Raw genomic sequence first — 24,204 nt, 5'->3', positions numbered from 1 at the left:
TTCCAGTGTTCTAACACAAGTCAGAAGCTCCATAGCTGCCTTCCCCTCTTCCTCACCTGCAGACCTCCATAGCCACCTGATCACACTCAGGTGATTTAAAAACCTCTATGTTATTCATCCATTTTTTTATATATATGATTGTATTGAAATTTTGGTTAATATTACCCCAATATATTGAAACTTTTGATCTTTTTTGTTGTTATCATGCATATATGATTGAGGGTAAATACTCAGTTTGGTAAATACCCAATATATTGAAAATTTTGATCCCCTATTGATGATGGCAGTGTAGCACAAAGGGACCCCTTCTCTAACGTGAGGGTAAATACTCAGTTTAGTGATCCCCCTGTTGTTGCACCTGCACTAGAAAGCTCTAACGCATTATCTGAAGGCCAAATTAATGACTCTATCCTGAGAATTGAGAGGAAACGCAAGGTATACTTGTTCAGTTAACTTTAGTATAGTATATTTTGTCAACCAAGGACTTAACCAGTTGCATCTTGTAGGTGAAGAAGCGAGAATCGCTAAAGAAGTTGAAGCTCATGAGTTGCGGATCCACAAGGAACTGGAGAAACAAGAAATTCTGAGGAGAAAGGTTCTATTTTTAAGTCCTAAATAATTGTTTCTGAAGCATATATAGCAATTAATATGCTGATATTTTGATTTTTCTGTTTATAAAACAAGGAAGGAAATGGAAAAACATGAGAGACGAAAAGAAAAGAGAGGTTGATGCGTGAGAGGCAACGCAAGGAAGAGAGATTAAAACGTGAGCAAAAACGTGAAATTGAACGAAGGGAAAACTTTTCATTTTATAGCCTAATACAAGCATACATGTCTTGTGCGAATCTACCAACAATGGAAATTAAAATGACGTTTACTTCAAATCATCATAAATTAAATTCATTTGAAAAAGTCTGGTAAATTAAGGTGATTGCGAATAATGGGCTCTTTTGAGTTTGCGTAACTGAATTAAACAAAAAACAATAGCATGACATACTTAAGGCCCTAGAACACATAATGCACAGAAACAAATAAAACTAAGCAACCACTAAACAGCTAAAAGCTTATTCACAAAAGGCACAAATAATGGATATAAACATTATACGACTTACTTAAGCACTCTAAATCTACCCAGTCATAGCCTATGCGGGATTTAAGGGTTTCAAAGTTTCTCGTCCTTTAGGCGTTCACATCTTCACCAACAAGAAAATCACACATATGACAGATATTAGTGTGCCACAAGAAAATCTACCTGTCGAATACCATTAAATGAACGAACAATCTGAATCAAACGAAATGATCACTCGACCACTGATAAATCAAAACTGACATTATAAAATAGCTGTCTAGTTCGATATATGAAACAAGAAGGGTCGACAAAGAGGACACTCTTTGGAAATTTATGAACAATCCTTTCATCTTTACAGTTTATAGCATATCATATCATGCCCACTATGAAGATTTACGGAATCTATTAATGGTGCAAAGGAGCTTTTAATCCTCATGGATAGGAAATTTTTTAAATTACCATAAAAAAATAAAAGCAAAAGCAATATTTTAAGGAAGATTGTAAAGATCTAAAATTTCGGTCAAGAGTTTGGTTTTCATTTTAACCTATTTTATATAGCTATATTATTTCCCCTGATCACATATGAACACCAATTTTTGAGCAACTAACTTCAGATTCCTTATACTTGTTATTGTGTACTTTTGCCTGCGTGCTATGCCCTTTTTTGGTCATGTTAGAGTTTTTTGGGATTGAATTTGTAATTGATCTTTATTAATTTTATTTAGCTTTAGTAATTATTGGGATTTAATTTATTTGTATGCACAAATTTTTGTACATCACGTACAAAATTGTTTTGTGTTGTACGAAATTAATACTACTTAACTTCGTACACTTTTGTCAAGAAAAGCTTAATTTTTCCATTTGAGAATTAGTTGGATTTTGTGTATAGATGCAAAAGCATGAATGCGGTCAAATTAATTCTTGAATTGTCCCATTTTATGGACAGTTTGGGAATGCATAGTTATGTGTTGTAGTTTGCGGTTCACGGATTAGGTTTCGATAGTGGAAATTTTGGTAACATTTCTTGCTGTTCTTCGAGTACACGGTGGATATTATGTATCTACGGCGTGCACTTGAAGAACTGTACGGAGATGCTGCCGAAATTAGCCCACGTCGAAATTTAATCCATTGGAATCGTAAATTAGGGCACATAACTATGCATTCCTAAATGAGATATGGCCCTTATCAGAGGAATGAGGTGACAATACAGTAGTTGAAATTGTTGTAACTCTTGTACATGGACAGACAGTGGATACATAATCATAATAGATGTGATGTTGAGTACTTGGATGGAATAGATGAGTTCACTAAATTCGCAACTAGACACAACTGAGGTTCAACTCATATCCGATGTCCGTGTAGGAGGTGTAACAACTCAATGTGGGAGACATTCGAAAATGTTCGATTTCATTTAGTAAGAAATGGGATGATGGAGACCTTTACTACTTGGTATCATTATGGAGAACGATTAGACCAAGCTTCGTCTTCATATGTGACACGAGTGGAGACTGTTGAATCTAATGTGGATCCTAGTGAACAAGTTATGAATATTGTAAATGACGTTTATCCATACGCCTCGAGCAATACCAATCAGGAAGGGGGAGATGAAGACCGTCCAACCATGGACAGTGAGGCATTTAAAAACTATGAAAAACTATTGAAAAATGCCAAGCAAGAATTATATCCGGGTTACGAGACCTTTTCGGTGCTCAGAGCAATTGTGGAGTTAATGCATGGCAAGATCAAGTTTCGTTTGTCAAACAAGTGTTTTGATTACTTTTTGGGAGTTATCAAGAGGATGCTTCCAAAGGAGAATTGTTTACCTGAAGATCATAAAAGTGCCCAAAAAGTGTTGAAGGGTCTCGGATTGGGGTATGAAAAAATTCACGCATGTGTAAATAATTGTATGTTGTTTTATAAGGAGAACAAACAGTTGGATAAAAGCCCTATCTACAATAAGCCGAGGTTTAAAGTGACATCACAGAATAGAAAGACCAAGATTCCACAAAAAGTAATGCGTTATCTTCCATTGAAGCCTAGGTTGCAACGATTGTACATGTCGATGCATACGGCTAACGACATGAGATGGCATAAAGAAAGACGGGTAAATGACGATGTTATGAGGCATCATGCAGATGGAGAGGCATGGAAAGAATTCGATCGGATGTACCTTGATTTTGCAGCTGACCCGCGCAACGTCAGATTGGGACTTGCCACTGACGGATCTAATCCGTTTAGGGTTTTAAACCAAATCCACAACACTTGGCCGGTCGTCGTGTTTCCTTATAATCTGCTGCCTTGGAAGTGCATGAAAAAAGAATACATGATGTTGACTCTATTAATTAGCGAAGATCCAGGAAAGTCCATTGATGTTTATTTGCGGCCGTTGGTTGATGAGCTAAAAAATTTATGGGAAAACGATGTTCGTACATACAATAAGTATACTGGGCAGATGTTCACCATACGAGCGGCAGTTATGTGGACAGTAAACGATTTTCCAGCGTATGCAATGGTTTCTAGGTGGATGACTAAGGGTTATTTGGCATGTCCAATATGCAAGGAGAACATAATATTGTCTTGGCATGCGAGAAAAGTTTGTTATCTTAGTCATCGTAGATGGCTCCCTTGGGACAACGAGTGGCGTCAGAATGATAAAACTTTCCACGTCACAAAAGAGACTCGGCTAAGACCAAGAGAATGGTCTGGAGATGAGATTTTGGATCAGTTAAATCGTTTGGAATTTGGTAATTTCGGTAAAGGGGTCAATAAGCCCAGACCAACTACACATTTGAGCTGGACGCACAAGAGTATGTTATTTGAGCTCCTGTACTAGTCAAAGTTAAAATTGAGACACAACCTAGATGTTATGCATATTGAGAAAAATGTGTTTGATACTTTGGTGGGGACAATTCTAGACATTGAAGGAAAAATGAAAGACACAATCGAAGCTCGCCTTGATTTGGAACGAATGGGCATTAAGTCATCCTTGTGGATGCAGAGAGTCGGTGGTACATTGAAGAAAGGCCATCCTTTTTTTACAGTTAAGCCAAATGGGAAGAAAGAGTTTTTCAACTTTATTTCTTCTGTAAAGTTTCTGGATGGGTATGCTTCCAATATCTCGAGTTGCGTGAACGTAAGGGGGTGTAAATTTTCAAACATGAAGAGTCATGACTGTCATGTGATACTCCAACGCCTTCTTCCGGTTAGTATTCGACACTTATTGCCTCTTGATGTGGTGAAACCAATCGTGTTGTTGTCGAGATTTTTTTCGCAGTTGACTGCAAGGTGTTTGCGGAAGTTGGATGTTAGACAATTACAGGACGACATTGTGAATGTCTTATGCAAATTCGAACATATATTTCCCCCAGCTTTCTTTACAACTATGATTCACGTGATGATTCACTTGCCAGATGAGGCATTGCTTGCTGGACCAGTGAACTGTCGATGGATGTATCCAATAGAAAGGTACTTAATTAAGCTTATATATATATATATATATATATTCATGATCAACAAACGCTTTGAATAATTTGTAGCATACCTTTTATTTATGCAGATATCTTGGTGAGTTGAAAAAGTGTGTTCGAAACAGGGCAAAGCCTGAAGGATCACTGGTGGAGGCATGGGTCGCATATGAGTCACTTACTTTTTGTGCAATGTACCTTCAAGATGTTGAGACAACTTTTAATCGGCCTCAACGCAATAATGACGGTGGTGTCAAAAAAGAGAAACTGTTTGTTTTTGCCCAAATTGCGCGACCATTCGTTGATCCTGTAAAAGGTGAATCATTTACCAAAAATGACATGGAGGTAACGCATTGGTTCATACTTAACAATTGTGACGAGGCTTTGCCATACCTTGAAGAGCATGAACGGTTGATGAAGCTGGAACATTCTTCACATTTATATGCCAAGAAGCACTGTGACTTGTTTCCGTCGTGGTTTCACACACATGTAAGTTGTATGTGGTTTGAATTGAGCATATTTTCCAACTTGTTCATGCCTGTCTTTAAATTTGGTTACTTCATCAAGTATAACTTTTTGTATATGTTATATTAGATGAACAAATTGAAGGAATTGAATTCACCCTCTTACGATGAAGAATTATATAACTTGGCGAGAGGACCACTTCACGTTGAATTGTTCTCGGGTTGTTATGTCAATGGGATCAAGTTCTTGGGGGCAACACGTGATGACAAGTTGTCTACTCAAAATAGTGGTGTCCATGTCCCGGGTGCGGGCGACAGTGAAGACATTGATTTTTATGGCAAACTAACTAGTGTAGTACAATTGCTTTACAAAAATAGGTGTCAAGTGATACTGTTTAAATGTCTTTGGTTTGATACAAATCCACATAACCGAACAAGTGTTAAGCGAGATCATGGTTTACTATCAGTAAACACTACGAGACATTGGTACGATGAAGACCCTTACATTTTGGCAACTATGGCGAAACAAATATTTTATCTAGATGTCCCTAAAGCCGGCAATGGTTGGAAAGTTGTTCAGAAGATTGATCGAAGAGGGCTATATGATATTCCGGAACTAGATTATGATGACAATGACGACAACGTCGCTGACCAACAGTTATCATCATCGATAGAAATTGGTGAAGAAACACTCCGAGATACTAATATTGTCTAAGAACCGTTTGACATACATGGAGTTCCTGAATTCGAAATATCAATTGACCTTGGTGATCTGCCTCAATACAATGCACCGGAAGAGGCAAATGAAGATGAGGATGAATGGGAATCCGGAAATGATATTAGTGAGGATATCGAGAGTTATTATTGTAGTTCGGATGAGGATTAATTTAAACTTGTAAAGGAAAAAGCAGGAGGCTGAGGGTTTAACACCGCTTCTCATCTACCACACTAATATTCCCAACAAATCGTCTGATCGTCTCCATTCTATAAAGATAAAGATATCATGTAAGTTGTATGTTTTATGTTAGCTTTCTTTTTGTTTTACTGTTAGTTGCATTTGATAATTGCGTTATTTTGATGCTGAAATTTCAAAAAACTGTGAATATATTCCACTTGTGTAAGCATATGCTTTGGATAAATTTGAAGGGCAAGATTTCTTTGAAACTAGTTCTATGTTGATATCCTTTATACTCTTGGGAAAGTACTTAGAAGTTCTGGCTAAAGGGAAGACATCTGATGCTTTGGCGAAGCTGTATCTGACTGTCAGCAGGAGATGCTTTTTCTTAATGAAAATGCCGTTATTAATGTAAAAGATCAGTAGCCTATATTCTAGGCGTTGCTTTTCTTCTTATTGTCTTTTAAGTTTTCTCGCCATTTCGTTTCCTTTATATGTCTTTGGCTTCTTTCCTTTCCTTTTGCCCAGTTTTCCGCTTTTGAGCTTTTTATCCAATAACTTTCGCATATTTTTTTTTTTGCCTCAAAAATCATATTTTGTTTAAAGTTGAATTTTGTTGCTTTTCAAATTGGGTAATTGGTAGCTGGAGGCAAAGTACACCACGTATTATGACAGATTTTCAATTGCATGATTGATTTTTTTTTCTTTCCTACATCAGGTTGTCATTGTTGCATTTTTGACATGGCTTGGATTGTTCATCCCTGGAGAATTTGGTATTTTTCCGGAAAACTAGATACGAAAAGGCATGGATAAATTTGAGCTGGCATTACAATTCGTCATCATAATATTAGTGGTTGCTTGCCCTTTTGCCATGAGACTAGCAACCCCTACGGCAGTAATGGTTCCAACAGGAAAGGGTGCTTGGCAAGGTGTTCTTATCATGGATGGAAATGCACTCAAAAAGGCTTATAAGGTAAGACCACCTTATCCTGGGAAACAAATTGCTTTTCAATTCAGAATATAGGTTTTCAACTTTTCATGCATTTTATTTTCATGTTTTTTTGCTGGTGTAGCTTCATTATACTTGTTCCTACTTATTTTTCCTTCTGAGGACGTCGAAAACCTGTTTGTTTTGGTATTAGGAAAAGACAATTACTGATTAGATACTATCCATATGTCTGAGGGTGCAAGTGTAGTCCGTTTTCTCGTCTTTCCTTTGTTATGAAGTTGCTCTCCTCGTATTGGTCTGGTCATTTTGTATTATGACCTATGCTACCAACATAGTTTATGTTGATGTTCTGTAATATAACAAGTTATGCACTTCATTTCTGACCAGTGAAACGCTCTGCCTCCGTTATGTCAACATTTAGGCTCTTGACATAAAACTAAATGCAACAATCATTTCATAGTTGGAATCTGTCTCATATGACTCTTTGGTTCTAGACGATTGGTGGCTGTATGCACTTTGTCCATGTCAGCAAGCCATACTCGCCAAGTTTTAGATCCTTTTCTTGTTGATAACAGCTCTCACTAAGGGAGAGTTCTCCCCAACTCCTTTTTTTATAACAAGGCTAATAATTGTTTCGTTCTTTTTGTTTTTTTTTTCTTTTCTAAAATTAAAAGTTGAACAAATGGTACCTAAGTCATGAAGGTTGATACATTTTTGGCATTTGACACTTTATTGATGTCTAGACGTTTACTGACATTTTTTAGCATAGAGGTTGGTGCTTTGATAAAACAGGGACTATGACAGTTGGGAAATGGTAGTCAATGCAGTGGTCGTCTCCAATTACTCAATGGAGGAGTTTTGTGTTGTCTCTATTGACACAAAGGTTGGTGTTTATATTTCAAATTTGTACATCATTTGCGTAGTTGCATTAAAAATGTTAGTGTTTTTAGAGTAGTTAGGATGAGATAAGTCACTGTTTATGCTATCGTAAAATTGTTTTGTCATTCATGCTAACATTCCTCTATCTGAGAAATATGTAGGCAAATAGTGAACACCCAATAGCGAAATCGGTGGTGGAGCATGCTAAGAGGCTGTTAATTGGGCCTGCAAAGGGCAGACTTGTATTCAAGAATGGCGGTGGTGGTGGTGTTGTCGAATGCTGCATTTTGCGTGCTGAAATAAGCACTTGCCGCCAAGTAGTACCGGGCTGGTGACTAGTCACCGGTGATTAAAACATCAGTGCTCTGCCCAGGCCCTAACATGAGAACCGTGGTAGCGAAAGATTTGGTGTAGGAGGTATCACCGCTAACAATGGTGAGCTTGTGGTTGGCTACGGAGAAGAAAAGAGGTTGGTTGAGTGCAGCGTTGATGACTCTAAGAAGGTTGGTCTCGCCGGAGTCTATAGGAACTATGACAGTGTCTGCATACAGAAATCATAATAAAAATTTACTAGTTTATACGTGGCACATAAGATTTACTTATTACATTAATTACCGGGTAAGTTTAAACACATATTATGTGCGTGGAACGTTAAACTTAGTTGTTACATCAATATCATAATGTTTTATCAAGGATAGAATTGCAATTATGGTACCTTGGCTTGAGCAGTTGTAAAGATCACCAGGTTGACCATTGATGGTGTATGCATCAGAAACATTTGGAGCTCCTCCTGTCATCGTCGTCTGCTTGAAGACATCCATAGGGTTAGCGTTCCACCATTCACCGAGAAGAAGGGTTGTTTCTCTTTTCGGTTTAGTGAATGGGTAGGAGTCTCCTTGTTTAGGATGAATGATGAGTGCTTCATAAACGGTGGCTCTAAGCCATGAGCTGTGAGCATGCCACCACAGAGTACCTTGTTGCCCTTGAATTGTAAAGCGGTAGGTATAGCTCCCTCCTAGCCTAATCATGCACTGAGTCACAAATTCTGGCCCATCTACCCATCAAGTTCTCATTTGCCTAATCCCATGCCTGAAATGTTTATTTTTTATGAGAAAGTGAAGAGTAGATAATTTTTAATTTCTTACGTAACTGTTAGACAACATAAGAAACATGTTAATTACTAGTGGATAGTGACGTTGTATTGAGCTCTGTTGGTGACTTTGACGACAACAAATATGTAGGCAAATAGTGAACACCCAACAGTAAGAATTACATTTTCTACCAGAATTTGATCAAAATTCTACAACACCATATAAAGGACCTCTAGGTTGCACCACTAGCTCGTATAACTAAGAAAAATTGAAGGAAACCAGTTAACAAGTACATTGCATCAACTCATCACAAAAATCTTGCTTGTCTTGTTTAAGTTGCCTAATTCTAAGTAAGTTGAGTGGACTACATGAACATTCTTCCACAAATTCTTCTACTCGATAGCGCTCAAGTCTGAACCGAGAGCAACAAAAGTAATAAGAAAATTCTCAAAGCAAAAAGATGCAAATTGAGTGCTTTTGAAGCAACAAATCCACAATTCAAGCTGGGTAAAACAATTTGAACCATTTCAAGTAAATATTCAATCAAAGCAACTGATGCCCAGATAAAATCGATGCAAATTCAAAACTCGAAACAAATTAAGAACTAATTAAACAACATGCACAAACTTAAACGATCCCACATAACTCATAATTCACCAAAAAAAATGTTGATTGACCCTAAATTCTAATCGAAATTATAACACTTAAGAAATTGAATAATATATATGTAAAAAAAAATTATTGTGGGTTTTTATTAGAAAAATATATTATTGTGGGGTTTATGTAAAAAAAAATTGAATTTGAAAGGAGTAAATTGACATTTTTAGTAATTTTATAATAATTGAAAAAAAAAAAAATTACCTTGCGCGACACCTTAACATGGTTGTCGTGCAAAAGTACTTTGTGCGACGTCAAATTGTATACCTACGTCACGCAAGTTATGATAATTTTGGTGCTTCAATAGTGAAAAATAGGTGCTTTTTTTCAATTTTCCTAAGTTTGGACCTCTTCCCTCTTTCCCTCTTTCCCATATAATTAATAGACCTCTTTCCCTTTTTCCCTCTTTCCCGTAGAAACCCATTTTCCCTCTTTCCTCTTTCCCTCTTTCTTTCCCTCTTTCCCTCTTTCCTCTTTCCCTCATTCCCGTAGAAACCTTATTTCCCTCTTTCCTCTTTCCCTCTTTCTTTCCCTCTTTCCCGTAAAAACCTTTTTTCCCTCTTTCCCTCTTTCCCTCTTTCCCTCTTTCCTCTTTCCCGTATATTGAATCCGAATTTGATTTTTAAGGCTCATCTCTCTCCCTCTCGTTCACAAGGCAGCGACGCCAAACTCGAAGCCGATGCGAATCAAGTCCCAAAATCAAGGTGAGGATTTCTGATTTTCGATGGGTTTTTGTTATTTAGGGTTTAGGCTCAAATTGCAAGTTGGCTTTTTGTCAAATTGCTTTTTTCATGATGTGATTTGAGCATTGTTGAAATGAATCTGCAGTATTCTAAAGTTTTTAGTCCAATGGGTTTTTGTCAATTTCCCCTGTTTGTTTATATAGAGGATATTAGGTGAAGCACATGCCTTTACTAGATATATTTAGGACCTTGGATCTACAAGTTAAGAGGGGAGAGAAGACTTGTAAGGGATGTAGCAAACTTGGATTTGCACTGAGTTCTTGTTGAATAAATAAAAGCTTGCAATGACCTGTACAAACTATTATAGTTGGAATATACCATACATAGGAAGTCAGAACTTGTGGATGATTTACTCTGTGATCTCTAGCCTTGAATTCTGCTTGCATTCCATTTATTTATGTGAATTGAAATGCATCTGTAACTTTTACCAATTGCCTGACATATTAATATTCTGAAACTGAAATGTACATAGCATCACAATCTCAAGCTGGCTCGTTTTGTTCTAATAATTTTTTTACTGGTTGTTATGTCTCCAGTGTCCCAGTGCAATCCTTCAAAGTACTTGTCTAGTCGCTGTGGGGGAACAACTAGAGTTGGTGTTCTTATTGAAGGTAAAATTTTCTACTTTTTACACTTATTTCAAAATTTATCATATGCTCAGCTATGTTAGATTTTTTTTACCCGCTTCAGTTGTTTCCACTTCTTCTTTCTCCACATCTCATTTTTAGACATGATAACTCTTAAAGACATAAGAGCATGAACTGTAATTCCACTGCTGAATACTGCAGATTCATTTCAACAATGCTCAAATTATGCTCTAAAGTTCTTAACTACATAACTAGATCACCGAAAATATGAATTGAATTTGAGTCTTCATCTTGTACTGAAAAATGACTTAAATTTGAGTCTTAGTTCTCTTTCTCTTCTCCCCTTTTCCTTTTCCCTTTAATTTTCTCGTTTCTCTGTTTTGCTTCTCTGCAATAATTAAATACATATTCCAAGCATATATATATATATGTGTGTGTATATATATGTATGTATATGAAAATAATTGGGAGATTAGTTGGTTGGATGATGGATTGCAAAATGTTTGCCACTGCAATTTGGAATTTCCATTTCATGTTCTGTTTTAATTTTTGTAATAGTTTGATTAGTTTAACCATATTACTAATTTAAGTTCTGCTTTTTAAATGGATTAATGGGTTTCCTACTTTGCTTGATATCAAAGTTCTTAACTACATAACTAGATTACCGAAAGTAAGACTTGAATTTGAGTCTTCATCCCTCGTACCGAAAAATGACTTAAATTTGACCTTTTTTTGTAGATCAATGTCATCTGTAATATGGTAAACTTATGTGCTTTAGCTTTTCGTTCTGATTCTTCATATTGGCGAAGATATTGTTTCTTCTTTGTCGTCATCCTCTTTTTGTATCACCTTTTTCCTTGAAATAAAATGAAGTATCAACTCTAGGATAAGTAAAAGTTGGTGCTTGCCAGTGATATCTCTGGACAATAGCTGACAAGAAGTGAATCACCAGACACTGGCAAATTGTAAATGAATAATATCAGCCATACAACAGACACATTTATTTTGTGTATCTAATTGTTGATCCACACACATATACACAAGCACATACAATAATTTTTTCTGATCAGGGTTGTTCATAAGGTTGTTGCATATAATTTGTTACTTCCACAATCTAAATATACATTGCCCGTACTTGTTTTGAAATTAAGAATGTTGGTAACCTACTTATTACTTTGGATGCTAATTGATTAGTTTTTAATGTTATAATTTTATGATTCAAAAAGTGTATAGATGTCGCATTTGATCACTCGTCGTCGGGGTGTGACCAATGCGCCTCCCACATTATCAGCATCTACAGCTCCAGACGTGAGTGCTCCATTGAATGGGGAGCCTACACCCCTTACTGAGGCTACTCCTATGGTGTCCCAGGTGCCTGTCTCATCAACGTCATCAGTGTTTGTTCACCCGCTCAGTGCACGGCGGCCTCATCGGCGCCGTTGCGAGCCGGACCCTTCTGATCACACTTCTGCGGCATCGAGAATTGAGGGTGAGGCCTCCCAGCCAGGTAGTTTTTTTCTAATTCTTGATGACTACGTTGTATTTTTTTTTTCATTTTAAAATTATTATTTTTATGATGCTAAAAATTTGCTGGATTGTGAAAATGTGTTGTGGGTTGTGAATTATTGTTATTTTTATTGTTTTAAGGTTTTGGGAAAGGCTATACTATTAGGGGAAGTTGTGTTGAATTTTCTGTGCAAATTTAAGCTTTGGGTTTTCACCATTTAAGTTTTTTTGGCCAGCTAAAAAAAAAAACTAGGGGGCCTAGTCGAATGCTGAAGTCAGCACAGAGTGTACGTCTGACTGGCTCCAAGATCAAGATTGAGTATGACCCACTACATCGTGGAGCGGCTACAGCACAACAGCATATCATCGTCGCTAGTAGTTGTGGTGTTGTTATTAAACAAAATTGTCCTATGCAGTGGGAGAAGTGGGTAGAAATTCCAGATATGACGAAGGATTTGGTGCAAGACAAGTTGTCGGTTAATATATTAATTTTTAACCTTTAACTACTTGGTTCTGCATAAAAATATTGTTCTTCTTGATGTTCTGTATATTCATTTTGACTCGCTGGATTACTTAGGTATGTATCGAATCTGGTAATGAAATTAAATCATCCAACTCTTTTATCTGGTTATTTAATTCATTTTGATCTATTTCATCAATTTTTGAAATTAACTCTTCTGTTTCTTTTTCCAATTCATAAGCTAATCTTATCGATTCTTGTTTATTATAATCTTGTACTTTATGCCATGTCTGAGTTGCTTGTTCATGAATGTCATTGGGTTCATAAATTATTTTTCTGATTCTTACATTCTTTTCTTCATCTAAATAAACAAATTCGGATTCAATATCATTTTTTTAGTTTTGTTTACAAATATTAAAAACCAAAATATATTATCTTAATATTATTATATTTCTTACTATTATTTTATTGTTTTTCATTTTCGTAGGTCATTTTTTATCTTGATGATATATCCCCCGAGGTCAAGGCCTACTTAGATGAGACCTTAGCAATCAGGTACAAACATTGGAAGAACTATCTTCACACGCATTTTAAGCTATGGGATACTCTGGAGATTGCTCGCCTACATGGTTGCCCAATTGAGTTGAAGGACCGGCCAGAGGATTGGGAGTGGCTCTGCAAACATTTTACGGACCCAAAATTTGTGGTACGTATATAATATTTGAGTAATAATTTATTATTGTTTTAGTTATTTTTTAAAGTTTTTTTTATTAATTTATTTCAAATAGTCACATTAACATGTATATTGTGTGTTTAACAGAAGAAATCTATTGCTGGCAAGATAGCTTGGGAGTCAAAGACACTTCTCCACCATTCCGGTTCGAAACCCTTTTCATATAGGCTTGAGACACGACGTCAGGTAAAAGTATATTAATTTAGAAATTTTATACAATTTATTTATTATTATAGATTAAGAAAATTTTCTTAACGTTTTTTTTTTCTTCAGGAGGGTTCTAAGTTCCCAGAGATCGACATGTTCGAGGACGTTTACGTTCGACTTGGAGATGAGACCGCTGGGCAGCTTCATGTAAGTATATGTAATTGTTATTATTCTCATATGTATGAATTGTTCAAATATTATTTATATATATGTTTTTTCTTTATTATTACAGGCTCTTATAGTGGAAAAGAGCATTGCTGTTCTCCAAGAAGCAACATCGCAGCTTCCCCCGGAGACCCCAATTGAGGACGTCACGGTACCCAAGGATGTAGGTTTTCAGATCCTGACAGATGTCCTGGATCAGAACTTCGGTCGTCGTCACAGCAAGGTTGTTCGGTGCATGGGGAAAGCACGACTTCGTGAGACTGGTGCCTCTTCTTCCAGATCGAACACCGTAGAGGTTGATTCATTGAAGGAGGAAGTGACAACCCTAAAAGGTCAGCTTGAGGTCCAGGGCGAGCAGATGAGGGCCCAGGGCGAGCAGATGAAGGAGCAGATAAGGGCCCAGGGCGAGCAGATGAGGGCCCAGGGCGAGCAGATGAAGGAGCAGATAAGGGCCTAGGGCGAGCAGCTGCATACTTATTCCGGGCAAGTGAGAGACCTTATACGAGCCATACAGATGACCGGCCTTCAAATCTCACTACCAGTACCTGATCTTGCTACACCTTCAACCTCCGAGCCACTTCACCCTGCCGATACCCAGTAGCCACTTCACCTAGAAGATTACTTGTAGTTTTTTCTTTTTTATTCGGACATTTTGTATGTACATTTTCATATATTTTATAATTAAATTTCTTTGATTAAGTAATTATTATTTAGAATTTAATTACAATATTATTAAAAATTAAGAAAGTAATATTTTTTACCAAAACCAAAAATCCACTTTGCGCGACGTATGGTACATCGCGCAAAGCATGTTCCTAAGCGGCGCCAAGTATCTTTGCGTGACATAGACTACGTCGCGCAAAGGCACTTTGCGTGACCATAGTCTACGTCGCGCAAATGTCTTGCGCGACGAATGGGTTACTGATAGGAGCATATTTAGGCGACTTACTTAGCTTGTTTTCGTGCATCTATGTTGTTAATTCATAATTGTTTTAGTAGTTTAAGCCATTTTCGTGTGTTTTTAGGTTCATATGGCTAAGGAAGCAAAAAGATGCATTTTGGAGCAAAATTGGGCTTGGAATGGATAGCGTATGCTTGGAGCCAAAGTGTTGGACGAATTTGAAAGCCTTGTATGCACTTTGGACATAAAACAAAGGGCCTAGCCCAATCAAACAATCCTTTGAGCCATGCAAAACCTCTAGCCCAATCAACAACCCTTAGCCACATGCATTCACATGCATCACAACCCCAAAACCATCAAGAAACACCATTCACACACACATGCACTTAATCCTTCATCATTACACCACCTTCTCCATCTTTATTCCACATGCATTCATCATAATTCACCCTAGCTACCACCATTCACACACACATGCACTTACTCTTTCATCATTGCACCACCAATTCAACACATGCATTTCCACATTCCTACTTCATCATTTCATCCACATGCACTCTCAATCATAACAACCACATTCACTCTTAAACAATCACCCACATATTCTCCCATTCCCCCTATAAAAACCCATGCATTCATACACAAAAATCACATCTCATTTTCATACACAACACATCACAAACACATCCAATCTTCCCTCATTGCCGTGAGCTACCATTCCCTTATAATCCAAACACCACTCCTCATCCATTTCCATAATTCCCCAATCCATTCAACACACCAACAACATCCCTTAGACCTTGTGCTACGACGAAGAGGAAGATAAGAGGGCCTAAACGTTCATACAATTCAAGTTTGAGTTGTTGGAATGTTTAGGTGTTTCTTTGATTCTCTTTGTTTTGTACCATGAGGAACTTCCTCTCGGCTTCATTCCATTAGATACACTCTCCCATTTCTTAAAGGATTTCGACATCAGTTTTGCTTCAAGGGTTCTTTCTTCTTAATCCTATGTTCACTCATGTTATATATTTTTATGTCAAACCTTTTGTAAACATGAAGTGTAACTAATCTCTCTCTAGGGATTCGATGTAGCCTTGCAAGATTGCCATGTAGTTAATTCGGAATTCTCATTTAATCTATCTATTTCTTGTTTTATTCTCCGATTTAATTGTGACTTAGTGTGTTGATTTTAATGCTTGATCATCATTTGAATTAACCACAGGTTGTTTAGCCAAGATTAAAGCACACATCATGCATAATCTTGGTAGATATGTGAATGAATGAAGGGAATGTTTTGCAAACATCCTGCCGAGTGTTCCCTTTGGTTTTGTGAAAGTTTCTTGTGCACTACATAGTCTTGATTAGGAACCAAAGTTGCACATCACAATTAGGCTCATGATTAGAGACATTTGATCAAATCCACACATCATATGGCTGATCATATCTAAGTGAAACAAACCCAAGAAATAAGTAGAGGCATGAGTATAATCTGACTTAACAAGCATGGACTTGGCTTAGCAATGGTGAAATCGAATCTCTAGCTTCATCTCCATTTGTGCTATCTCTTTTTATTAGCTGTTGATTCATTCATTTTGTGTTTACTTCATTTCCTTATGCTTTAATTTACAATCTGTCATTTAGTTTAATCAAAACCTAAATCCCCCTTTACCTTATTGTTCAATTTAGTTAGAAATCAATTTAGTTTATGTTTTAAAGCATTTTGAGTCTTTGGTTTGTCTTAGTGTTTTAAAGTTTAGTTTTGCATTCTTTGAGTCTAGTATAGTGTTTTAGATTGTGTTTTTAACGTTTTTGAGTCAAATCCAAGTGATTAACAATCCCTCCTAATCCCCGGTCCAGAACGATCCCTACTTACATACTTACTACAATTGTCAAAAAGAGGGTTTAATTTGTGTGCGTATAATTCTCGCATCAGTTACATGCGTCGCGCAAAGCAACTTGCGCGACGTAGACTAAGTTGCACAAACTGTGTCGTGCAAAGTGGCTTTGCGCGACGAAGGGGTTACATACGTCGCGCAAAGCTATTTGCGCGACGTAGGTTGAGGCGCTCAAAGCCACTTTGCGCGACGAAGGGGTTACATGCGTCGCACAAAGACTTCTGTCACTGCCTTGCCGTGACGGTTTGTGTGTGACGAATGTTCGTTGGGCAAAGTTTTGCGCGACGTTTTTGACTTGGCGCGACAAAGGACCTGCGTCGTGCAAAGTGTTTTTTGTACTAGTGCATCCTGAGATGTGTGGTCACGGTTAAGCCACGTCAACATTTTATATTAATTTTTTATAGAAATAATAAAACAAAAAGTAATAGGAATATAAAATGTTGACGTAGCTTAACCATGACTACACAAACAAGAAGGCATGGAAAGAGTATGAAAATGAGAGGACAGACAATCCACCTCCTTCTCTAACAGTTAATTCGTCAAAAGGCGTCAAATGTGATGGCATCCATGCACTTGAGGAAGGTGTTTATCAGTCCATCAGTCCCTCAGTTGCCGTCACCTTCTGTTAAGGTGTCCATCGATCAGTTCATTTATCAAAATGTTGGAATATTAATCGTATTCCAGCGCAGCCATGTGGCTCTGCGCTCTGCATGCTAAGACTCAAAGTTATTTTGAATGGCCTGTCTATAAGTCTATAACCTCCCCCAGAAAATGGTACCTGAAATCCCAAATTTAAGCATTTTCTTAAACTTCAGTAAGTCATATAAAATAATTAGCATTTTTAATTAAGATTTAAGATAATCCGTCAGATGTTTACAAACACCAAGAAATTTCTATATTCTTCGAGTTTATGGAATTAATATTGCCAGCCCAATATCTATTGTTTCACCTCAAAGATTTGAATTATTATGTTTCTTTTAAACCCCATAATAGTGTACTATTCCAGCAATAAATTAAAATAAGGAAAATTAATAAAAAGCGTTTGAAAACTTTGAGTTTTAATGATAAGGACAAATAAAGGGTAAAGTGAATGGTACCATGTTTGACTTTTTAGTGTAAAAATGTGATTTTTCATTAAATTAAACAGTACTGTGAGCTTTTCGTTAAAAATCTCTTTCAAATAAGATGTTTGAAAGGGGTTTAAAAGAAAAACTGCTCGAACTTATTTTATTTCTATTACAAGATCTACACTAATCTAACGTACTAAGGAGATAAGAAAAATTTGAACTCGAAATATAATCTATACAAGTTTATTATTTTAACCTAATCCGGACCAATAAATCACAAATAATTAATAATAGATAGAGATAATTAAGAATATTTTGTTAGTGTCTGCAGGTGTAACGTTTTTTCGGTGAAGATTTGCCTGGGCAGTGGGTTTTTCTAGATATGGACCACCCCAAATTAAGCAAGAGTTTTGTAATATACGCATGTTTTGCAAAATTCGAGGAACGTGGTGCGTAGCCAAAAGATACTTCCAAACTCAGAGGCTTTTCGTGGCGGCCAGCAGTATATAAACCGCTGCTCACTCCCTGCGATCTCAACCCAACCCCTTCCAACCCTTTTCTCTCTCACGGATAAAGACTCCGAGAGCCACGATGAATAACAAACTCTCAGTGCTGCTGGTTCTGCTATGTGCAGCTAATTTCCACGCCACCTTATCATTTGTCACAGATGGTAAGCTCTCCTCTGCTATTTACACTGTTTTTATCTCTTTATTTGTGGACGTATCGGATAATTGAACTGAATTATGAGATCGTTTTAAGAAGGTGTTTTTGCGGTTCGTTATTTTTAATGAGTACTTTGAAACTTATACGTATATATATGACTCTGCCCGGGGAAATCCATTCCTAGTACTTGGGTTTACCAATTTCAAGTCATTCGGTCATGCTGGAAAATAGATTCTTTTTATTTTTTGTGATCACTATGCTCAAATACCTAACAATATTAATATGTAGCCTTTCAATTTTATATTTTCATACAGCTCCTAGGTAGGTTGTCATAAATATTGAAGTCTTGTTTTTTAAGTGATCTCCATGTGCCTCTAGTAAGTCCCTATGCAATAAATGAGAGATTTTTTTTTTTCAGTTTATTAGAAAATTGTGAAATATAGCCTTTGAAGTTACATTTATATTATAATACATGGTATACCATCTTGTGTTTGTAGTATACAAAACTTCTTACAGTGAGTTCAAACCTCTTTTAACTCGATGAAGAGGTTGTTTTCATTGATTTCTTACTTGTCTAGTCCTGCAAATAATAAATTTCTTCTAAGTTTTTAATAGAGCGACAACATTCAGACTAAGTCACATGAATATATGCTGAGAAATACCATCAAAACGTAAGATTAGTTAGTAATTTCTTTTTCTAATTTGAAAACACAAAATATAATTGAAAGAAAAAGTAATATGAAAATGGCCTTCTATATGGGTCAGAGTCTAACTGAATTCTCATCATATCATGATCGGTGGACACATAACAGGTGATCCTCTCGTGGCATCAATAATATGATTTAATATTAGGAACAAAGGCAAACACGTACAATCTTGCATGCTATTAAAACTTATTAAATTAACTTTCGGTCTTCCAATTTTCTTTTCATATGATTTCATAAAATATGTCATGCCTTTAAATGTCATGCCTTTTCATATTATTAAGTTAAATTTAATTTTGTTAAGACTTTTTCCCTTTAAATGATGTGGTGTGTGACAATATGCGAATAAATCAAATATTGTCATGCCAGTTAGCAGTCACAACCGTAAGATCTGTTGAATGAATTTACCTATTATTGACACTAACCCTATTCATTTCTCAGGCTTATTACCCAACGGCAACTTCGAGTACGGTCCAAAGCAATCAGAACTCAAAGGCACAGTAGTGACGAAACCTCATGCAATTCCCAACTGGGAAATCTCAGGCTTCGTCGAGTACATAAAATCAGGTCAAAAACAAGGTGACATGGTGCTGGTAGTCCCCGAGGGCAGCTTTGCAGTGAAGCTCGGCAACGAGGCCTTGATCAAGCAGAAGTTGAAGCTCACGAAAGGCGGCTTCTACTCCACCACGTTCACCGCTGCTCGGACGTGCGGGCAGGAGGCGAAGCTGAACGTGTCCGTTAACCACAACCTTGAAGAAAATGACTGGGGAATAATACCAATCCAGACAGTGTACAGCTGCAATGGATGGGATTCGTATGCATGGGGTTTTAATGCAGATTTTGATGACGTTGAGCTTGTGATCCATAACCCTGAGGTGGTGGAAGATCCTGCTTGTGGCCCACTTATTGATTCTGTTGCTTTGAAGCTCTTGGAACCTCCTAAACGTACTAGAGGTAAAAAGTTGTGGTTTTTTTTTATTATTATTATTTTTATTTTTTTTGGCTCTTGGTAATTAATGAGTTTATTGAGATTTTACATTAAAAAACCATTTTTAGACAACAAACAAAACCCATTTCAAATTAATTAATTTGCCATAAAACCCAAATTTTCTTTTTCCAACTCTCTTATCTGTACTAATCTCTACTAATTAATAAAACACTAATTGTCAACCAAAATCCTATGAAATTATCAGTTTAACCCTCTAATTAAAACAGAACATGAATAAGAAATATAGGGCAGAAATGTAATTTCACACAACCACATTTTGCTTTTTTTTTTTTCAAAGCCTCATCTACATGTAATCCTAACATATCTCTAATTAAAAAAAAAAAAAAAAAAAAAATCTTCCCACTCCCACATTCTCTATCACTCTCTTCCTCTCTCCTTCTATGTCAAAAACAAAAATAAAAATTTTTCTCACACTTTGTGTGTACCCATATGCTAGTATATATGACATGAGTGAATCCACATGGTCTCACCCACTATTAGAAAAATTCTCGCCTAGCGCCACCTAGGCCCCACTTAAGCGCTAAGCAGCTGACCACAGTCCCGATTCATTTTTAGGCGTTTGATAATTAAAAAATGGCATCTAGGCCTATCTAGACACCCGCCTAGGTCGCGACTCTCACTTAGACAAAAAAATAGATAACTTTCATTTTGCATTTTATTTTTTCAATAAATTGCAAGACACCTTTTAAATACTTGGGTGAACTCCCCACGTTTTCAATATGTTATAATACATTATAATCTATATGTTATCTATTTTGCAATTATGTATCCCAATACAATTATGTAATTTTTCAAGTTTATATTTATGTTATACAATAAATTTAATTAGAATTAAAAACTGCCTATGCCCCTATCCACCGCCTAACTATCGTCTAGCGCCTAGCACCTTTTAGATCCTTGTTCTCACCTAATCGAGAAAGTTGTTAATATGAATCATTCAAAGCGTCAAGTATATTGTCCAAGTGATAATTTGGTAACATAACTTGTCAGAACTAAATCATTATTTTTTAATTATCATACCCAAATTTAAGAAAATTTTTATTGCTGCTATATTAACACATTTTGTATTGAGCCATATTAATACATTACTAACCACATTATCGATTTATCTTCATTCTGAGATTGAATTAACTTGTAACCCAAGTAAATTGTTCGTGAATATGATATGACACATAATAACAATATGACCTATACATATGCTACAGACGTTTAATGTTGTCATTTTTGTACCAGAAAAAGTTACTTATCATGTTTGTTCAATTATTATTTTTCCAGCCAACTTGTTGAAAAATGGAAACTTTGAAGAAGGGCCCTATGTGTCGCCCAACACATCATGGGGAACCCTAATCCCACCCCAGATAGAAGACGACCACAGCCCACTCCCAGGCTGGATTATCGAGTCTCTCAAGGCCGTTAAGTACATCGACTCCGAGCACTTCTTCGTCCCAAAAGGCCGGAGAGCCATCGAGCTCGTCGCCGGCAAAGAAAGCGCACTGACCCAAGTCGTCTTCACCAAGCCCGGCAAGCTCTACGCCCTCACATTCTCCGTCGGCGACTCCAACAACAGCTGCGAAGGCTCCCTTGTCGTCGAGGCGTTTGCCGGCAAAGACACCCTCAAGGTGCCGTACCAGTCCAAAGGCAAAGGTGGGTTCAAGCGCGCGAGGCTCATTTTCACCGCTGTGGGACCGCGCACGAGGATCATGTTCTACAGCACGTTTTACACCATGGTCGCCGACCACTCTGGGTCTCTGTGCGGGCCCATCATTGACGACGTGAAGTTGCTTAGCGTTCGTAAAGTACGCGTTTGATTAAATGCCTATGAAAAAAAGTTATGCGGCTGGTTTGGTCTCTTAGCTGATTAAGTTATATATGTTATGTTATACAGGAAGGAGGGTTTCTGAAATTTTACTTCTGTTGTAATAGAGGTATAAGACAAACTTTACTACACGAATGCTATCTATATATGTGATGTGGACCAATATTTAAAATATGGACGAAGTTGTCAATATTTATGTCCAAATATTCCAGAAATAAAAAATTGATATGCAAAGCGGGTGTGAAATGCAAGCTTCATTCTTTACCAGCTAGATATTATAAATTTATGAATATCAACGATATTTGTCAATTCCATTACGGGAATTTCACCAGAACTCATTGCAGATTTGGAACTTTTGAAATTTTTTTTCTTTCTAATTTCGGCTAAATTTGAATAAGTTGATATGTCCAACCCAAATTATAGCTTTCCATCTTCAAATTGGCACTTGATCTCTCCATCTTCAAGTCTGTGCGTTAGTATCCTTCGTCGCTTACCCTCCATCTCTAGAACGTGTCTATAATCTATATTACCGACTCAGAATTTCAAATCTTTTAACATCTTTATGTATTTATTTAATATCTTAATCGTTATCCCTTATTACAATTAATATTGTTTTATATAATTACCTAATTAAATGTGTTGAATTGGAATTTTCTGTTGAGATTGTTTTGGTTTAAATTAAGTTATGTATTATTTGAAGATTATCTGAATTGTAGATCAATGGAATAAGATTCAACAAAAGAAAAATGATTAATTGGATAAGGACACCATTAGACCATCTCCAACCGAAGGGTCCAAAGGGTCAGAGAGCTGAAAATAGCCTGAAAATTGTCTCCAACTGAGGGCTAGGCCAGAGGGCTATGGAATCTGAGAGGGCTCCATGGAATCGGAGAGGGCTAGAGAGATGGAGGGCTGGCTAGAAAATATTGCTTAAAAAAAAAATTTGAATACAACGGCTAGTCAACTAGCCGTTGTATTCAATTTTTTTTTTTTTTTTGGTTTTTTGGGCCGATTTTTTTTTTTTTTTAAATTCTTAAAAATTCTATTTTTTTTTTCTTATAAATACCTAAACCATTCATTAAATTTTAATTTTAATTTTTTTGGTTTTTTGGGCCAGTTATCATTGTAGTTTTTAAATTTAAGTTGTTGGATTTGAATTTAAGTTGTTGTAGATTTTAAATTTAAATAATAAATTATGTTTGGCCCTATGACTCTTTGGCCCTCGGTTGGAGACGGAACCCTCTGACCAGCCCTCGGTTAGAAATGGCCTTAGTCTTGTATCTGTCAAAGGATGGACATGATATGTGGTAATTAATCATTAAATTGTTAGTAAGACATGTATTGTGGTTTTTTTTTAAAAACAAAAGACATGTATTAGGGTTGATATTGTTGCAATCTTATTAGATTATGAATGTGATTACGTAAATTTTAGTGTATCTAGCAGTATCTTTGAATATTCCTTAGGATTAGATATTATCCTATATGGTTCGTTTGTTTGGTTTCACTAAGTTTTATTGGACTAGACTGAACTAACTCTTAGTCTAATATAAGGATTAGTCCAGTCCAGTGTTTAGTATCACGCAAGACTCATGTTAATGAGATTAAGTAGGATTAGCATAGACTAAAGCCTTCATTGTAGGTTCTTAACGAGAGTCCCCAACAACCATGGGACTAGCTAAGACCTGCTTTGTTCCTCCGCTTTGCTCGTCTGCATCGCTTCGTGAACTCTCTCTTCTTCGCTCGTCTGCTTTGCTTTACGTCGAATTGCCGACCCAACACGCCAACTCCCCCAACGGGTCTCATATCGCCGGACTCCATCTCCGAGAAGAGTCTAGGTCGGCCGGATCTGGAAGATGACTGTGGTTTGATTTTGTGTTTCTCAACAATCTGATCCAATTATCTCTCGAAGCCTCTTGAGCCTTTCAAAGGCGTGGTCTTTCTCTCTTATTTCTTGGTAATTACGTGTTTGTTTGCTAGGAAAGTGTTGGAAAACTGATTGATTTGCTTGATGTTTGAGATTTATAATCAATCAATTAATTTGGTTGTCATCTATTTAGATGCGAAATCAGGAACTTGGAAAGAAAGTTTGCCTGGAATGTGATTTTTATTTTCAATTTTTATGAATTATGGGTTTTTTGGTATTATAACTCATGGATCTGCATATCTTTTCAAATTGAAATTAAATTAAGCTTTGTATCAATTTTGATATGTAGATTTTATTTTGCATCCGATATCTGATTTGAGATTTGTGGTTGATCAATCAATTTGCTATTCCGCAGG

General features: G+C 36.6%; 2 protein-coding genes across 2 annotated transcripts; both read left to right on the top strand.

Moving 5' to 3' along the window:
- Window positions 1-2,498: 2,498 nt before the first annotated feature.
- LOC137708957 (uncharacterized) lies at window positions 2,499-5,712 on the top strand. Its single transcript, XM_068448113.1, has 5 exons — window positions 2,499-3,876; window positions 3,985-4,202; window positions 4,344-4,534; window positions 4,626-5,022; window positions 5,128-5,712. The coding sequence occupies exons 1-5, from the start codon at window positions 2,499-2,501 to the stop codon at window positions 5,710-5,712; spliced, it is 2,769 nt and encodes a 922-aa protein (XP_068304214.1).
- A 12,576-nt stretch (window positions 5,713-18,288) lies between these two features.
- On the top strand, window positions 18,289-22,185 carry LOC137749230 (BIIDXI-like protein At5g11420). The gene is made up of 3 exons (XM_068489339.1): window positions 18,289-18,402; window positions 19,541-20,053; window positions 21,384-22,185. The coding sequence occupies exons 1-3, from the start codon at window positions 18,324-18,326 to the stop codon at window positions 21,914-21,916; spliced, it is 1,125 nt and encodes a 374-aa protein (XP_068345440.1). The 5' UTR covers window positions 18,289-18,323; the 3' UTR covers window positions 21,917-22,185.
- The last annotated feature ends 2,019 nt before the right edge of the window (window positions 22,186-24,204 follow it).

The sequence above is a fragment of the Pyrus communis genome, chromosome 11 (assembly GCF_963583255.1).
Source record: "Pyrus communis chromosome 11, drPyrComm1.1, whole genome shotgun sequence".
NCBI lineage: Eukaryota > Viridiplantae > Streptophyta > Magnoliopsida > Rosales > Rosaceae > Pyrus > Pyrus communis.
Note: the sequence above shows the minus strand (reverse complement) of the source record. Positions and strands in the feature narration are given on the sequence as shown.

Excerpts from the sequence above, each read along its gene's own strand:
- LOC137708957 (XM_068448113.1), top strand. The coding sequence starts at position 2,499 with ATGGAGACCTTTACTACTTGGTATCATTATGGAGAACGATTAGACCAA. Across the intron at positions 4,203-4,343 it reads ATATCTCGAGTTGCGTGAAC|TTGACTGCAAGGTGTTTGCG; the intron begins GTAAGGGGGTGT and ends TTTTTTTCGCAG. Across the intron at positions 4,535-4,625 it reads TGGATGTATCCAATAGAAAG|ATATCTTGGTGAGTTGAAAA; the intron begins GTACTTAATTAA and ends TTATTTATGCAG.
- LOC137749230 (XM_068489339.1), top strand. The coding sequence starts at position 18,324 with ATGAATAACAAACTCTCAGTGCTGCTGGTTCTGCTATGTGCAGCTAAT. Across the intron at positions 18,403-19,540 it reads CTTATCATTTGTCACAGATG|GCTTATTACCCAACGGCAAC; the intron begins GTAAGCTCTCCT and ends TTCATTTCTCAG. Across the intron at positions 20,054-21,383 it reads ACCTCCTAAACGTACTAGAG|CCAACTTGTTGAAAAATGGA; the intron begins GTAAAAAGTTGT and ends TTATTTTTCCAG.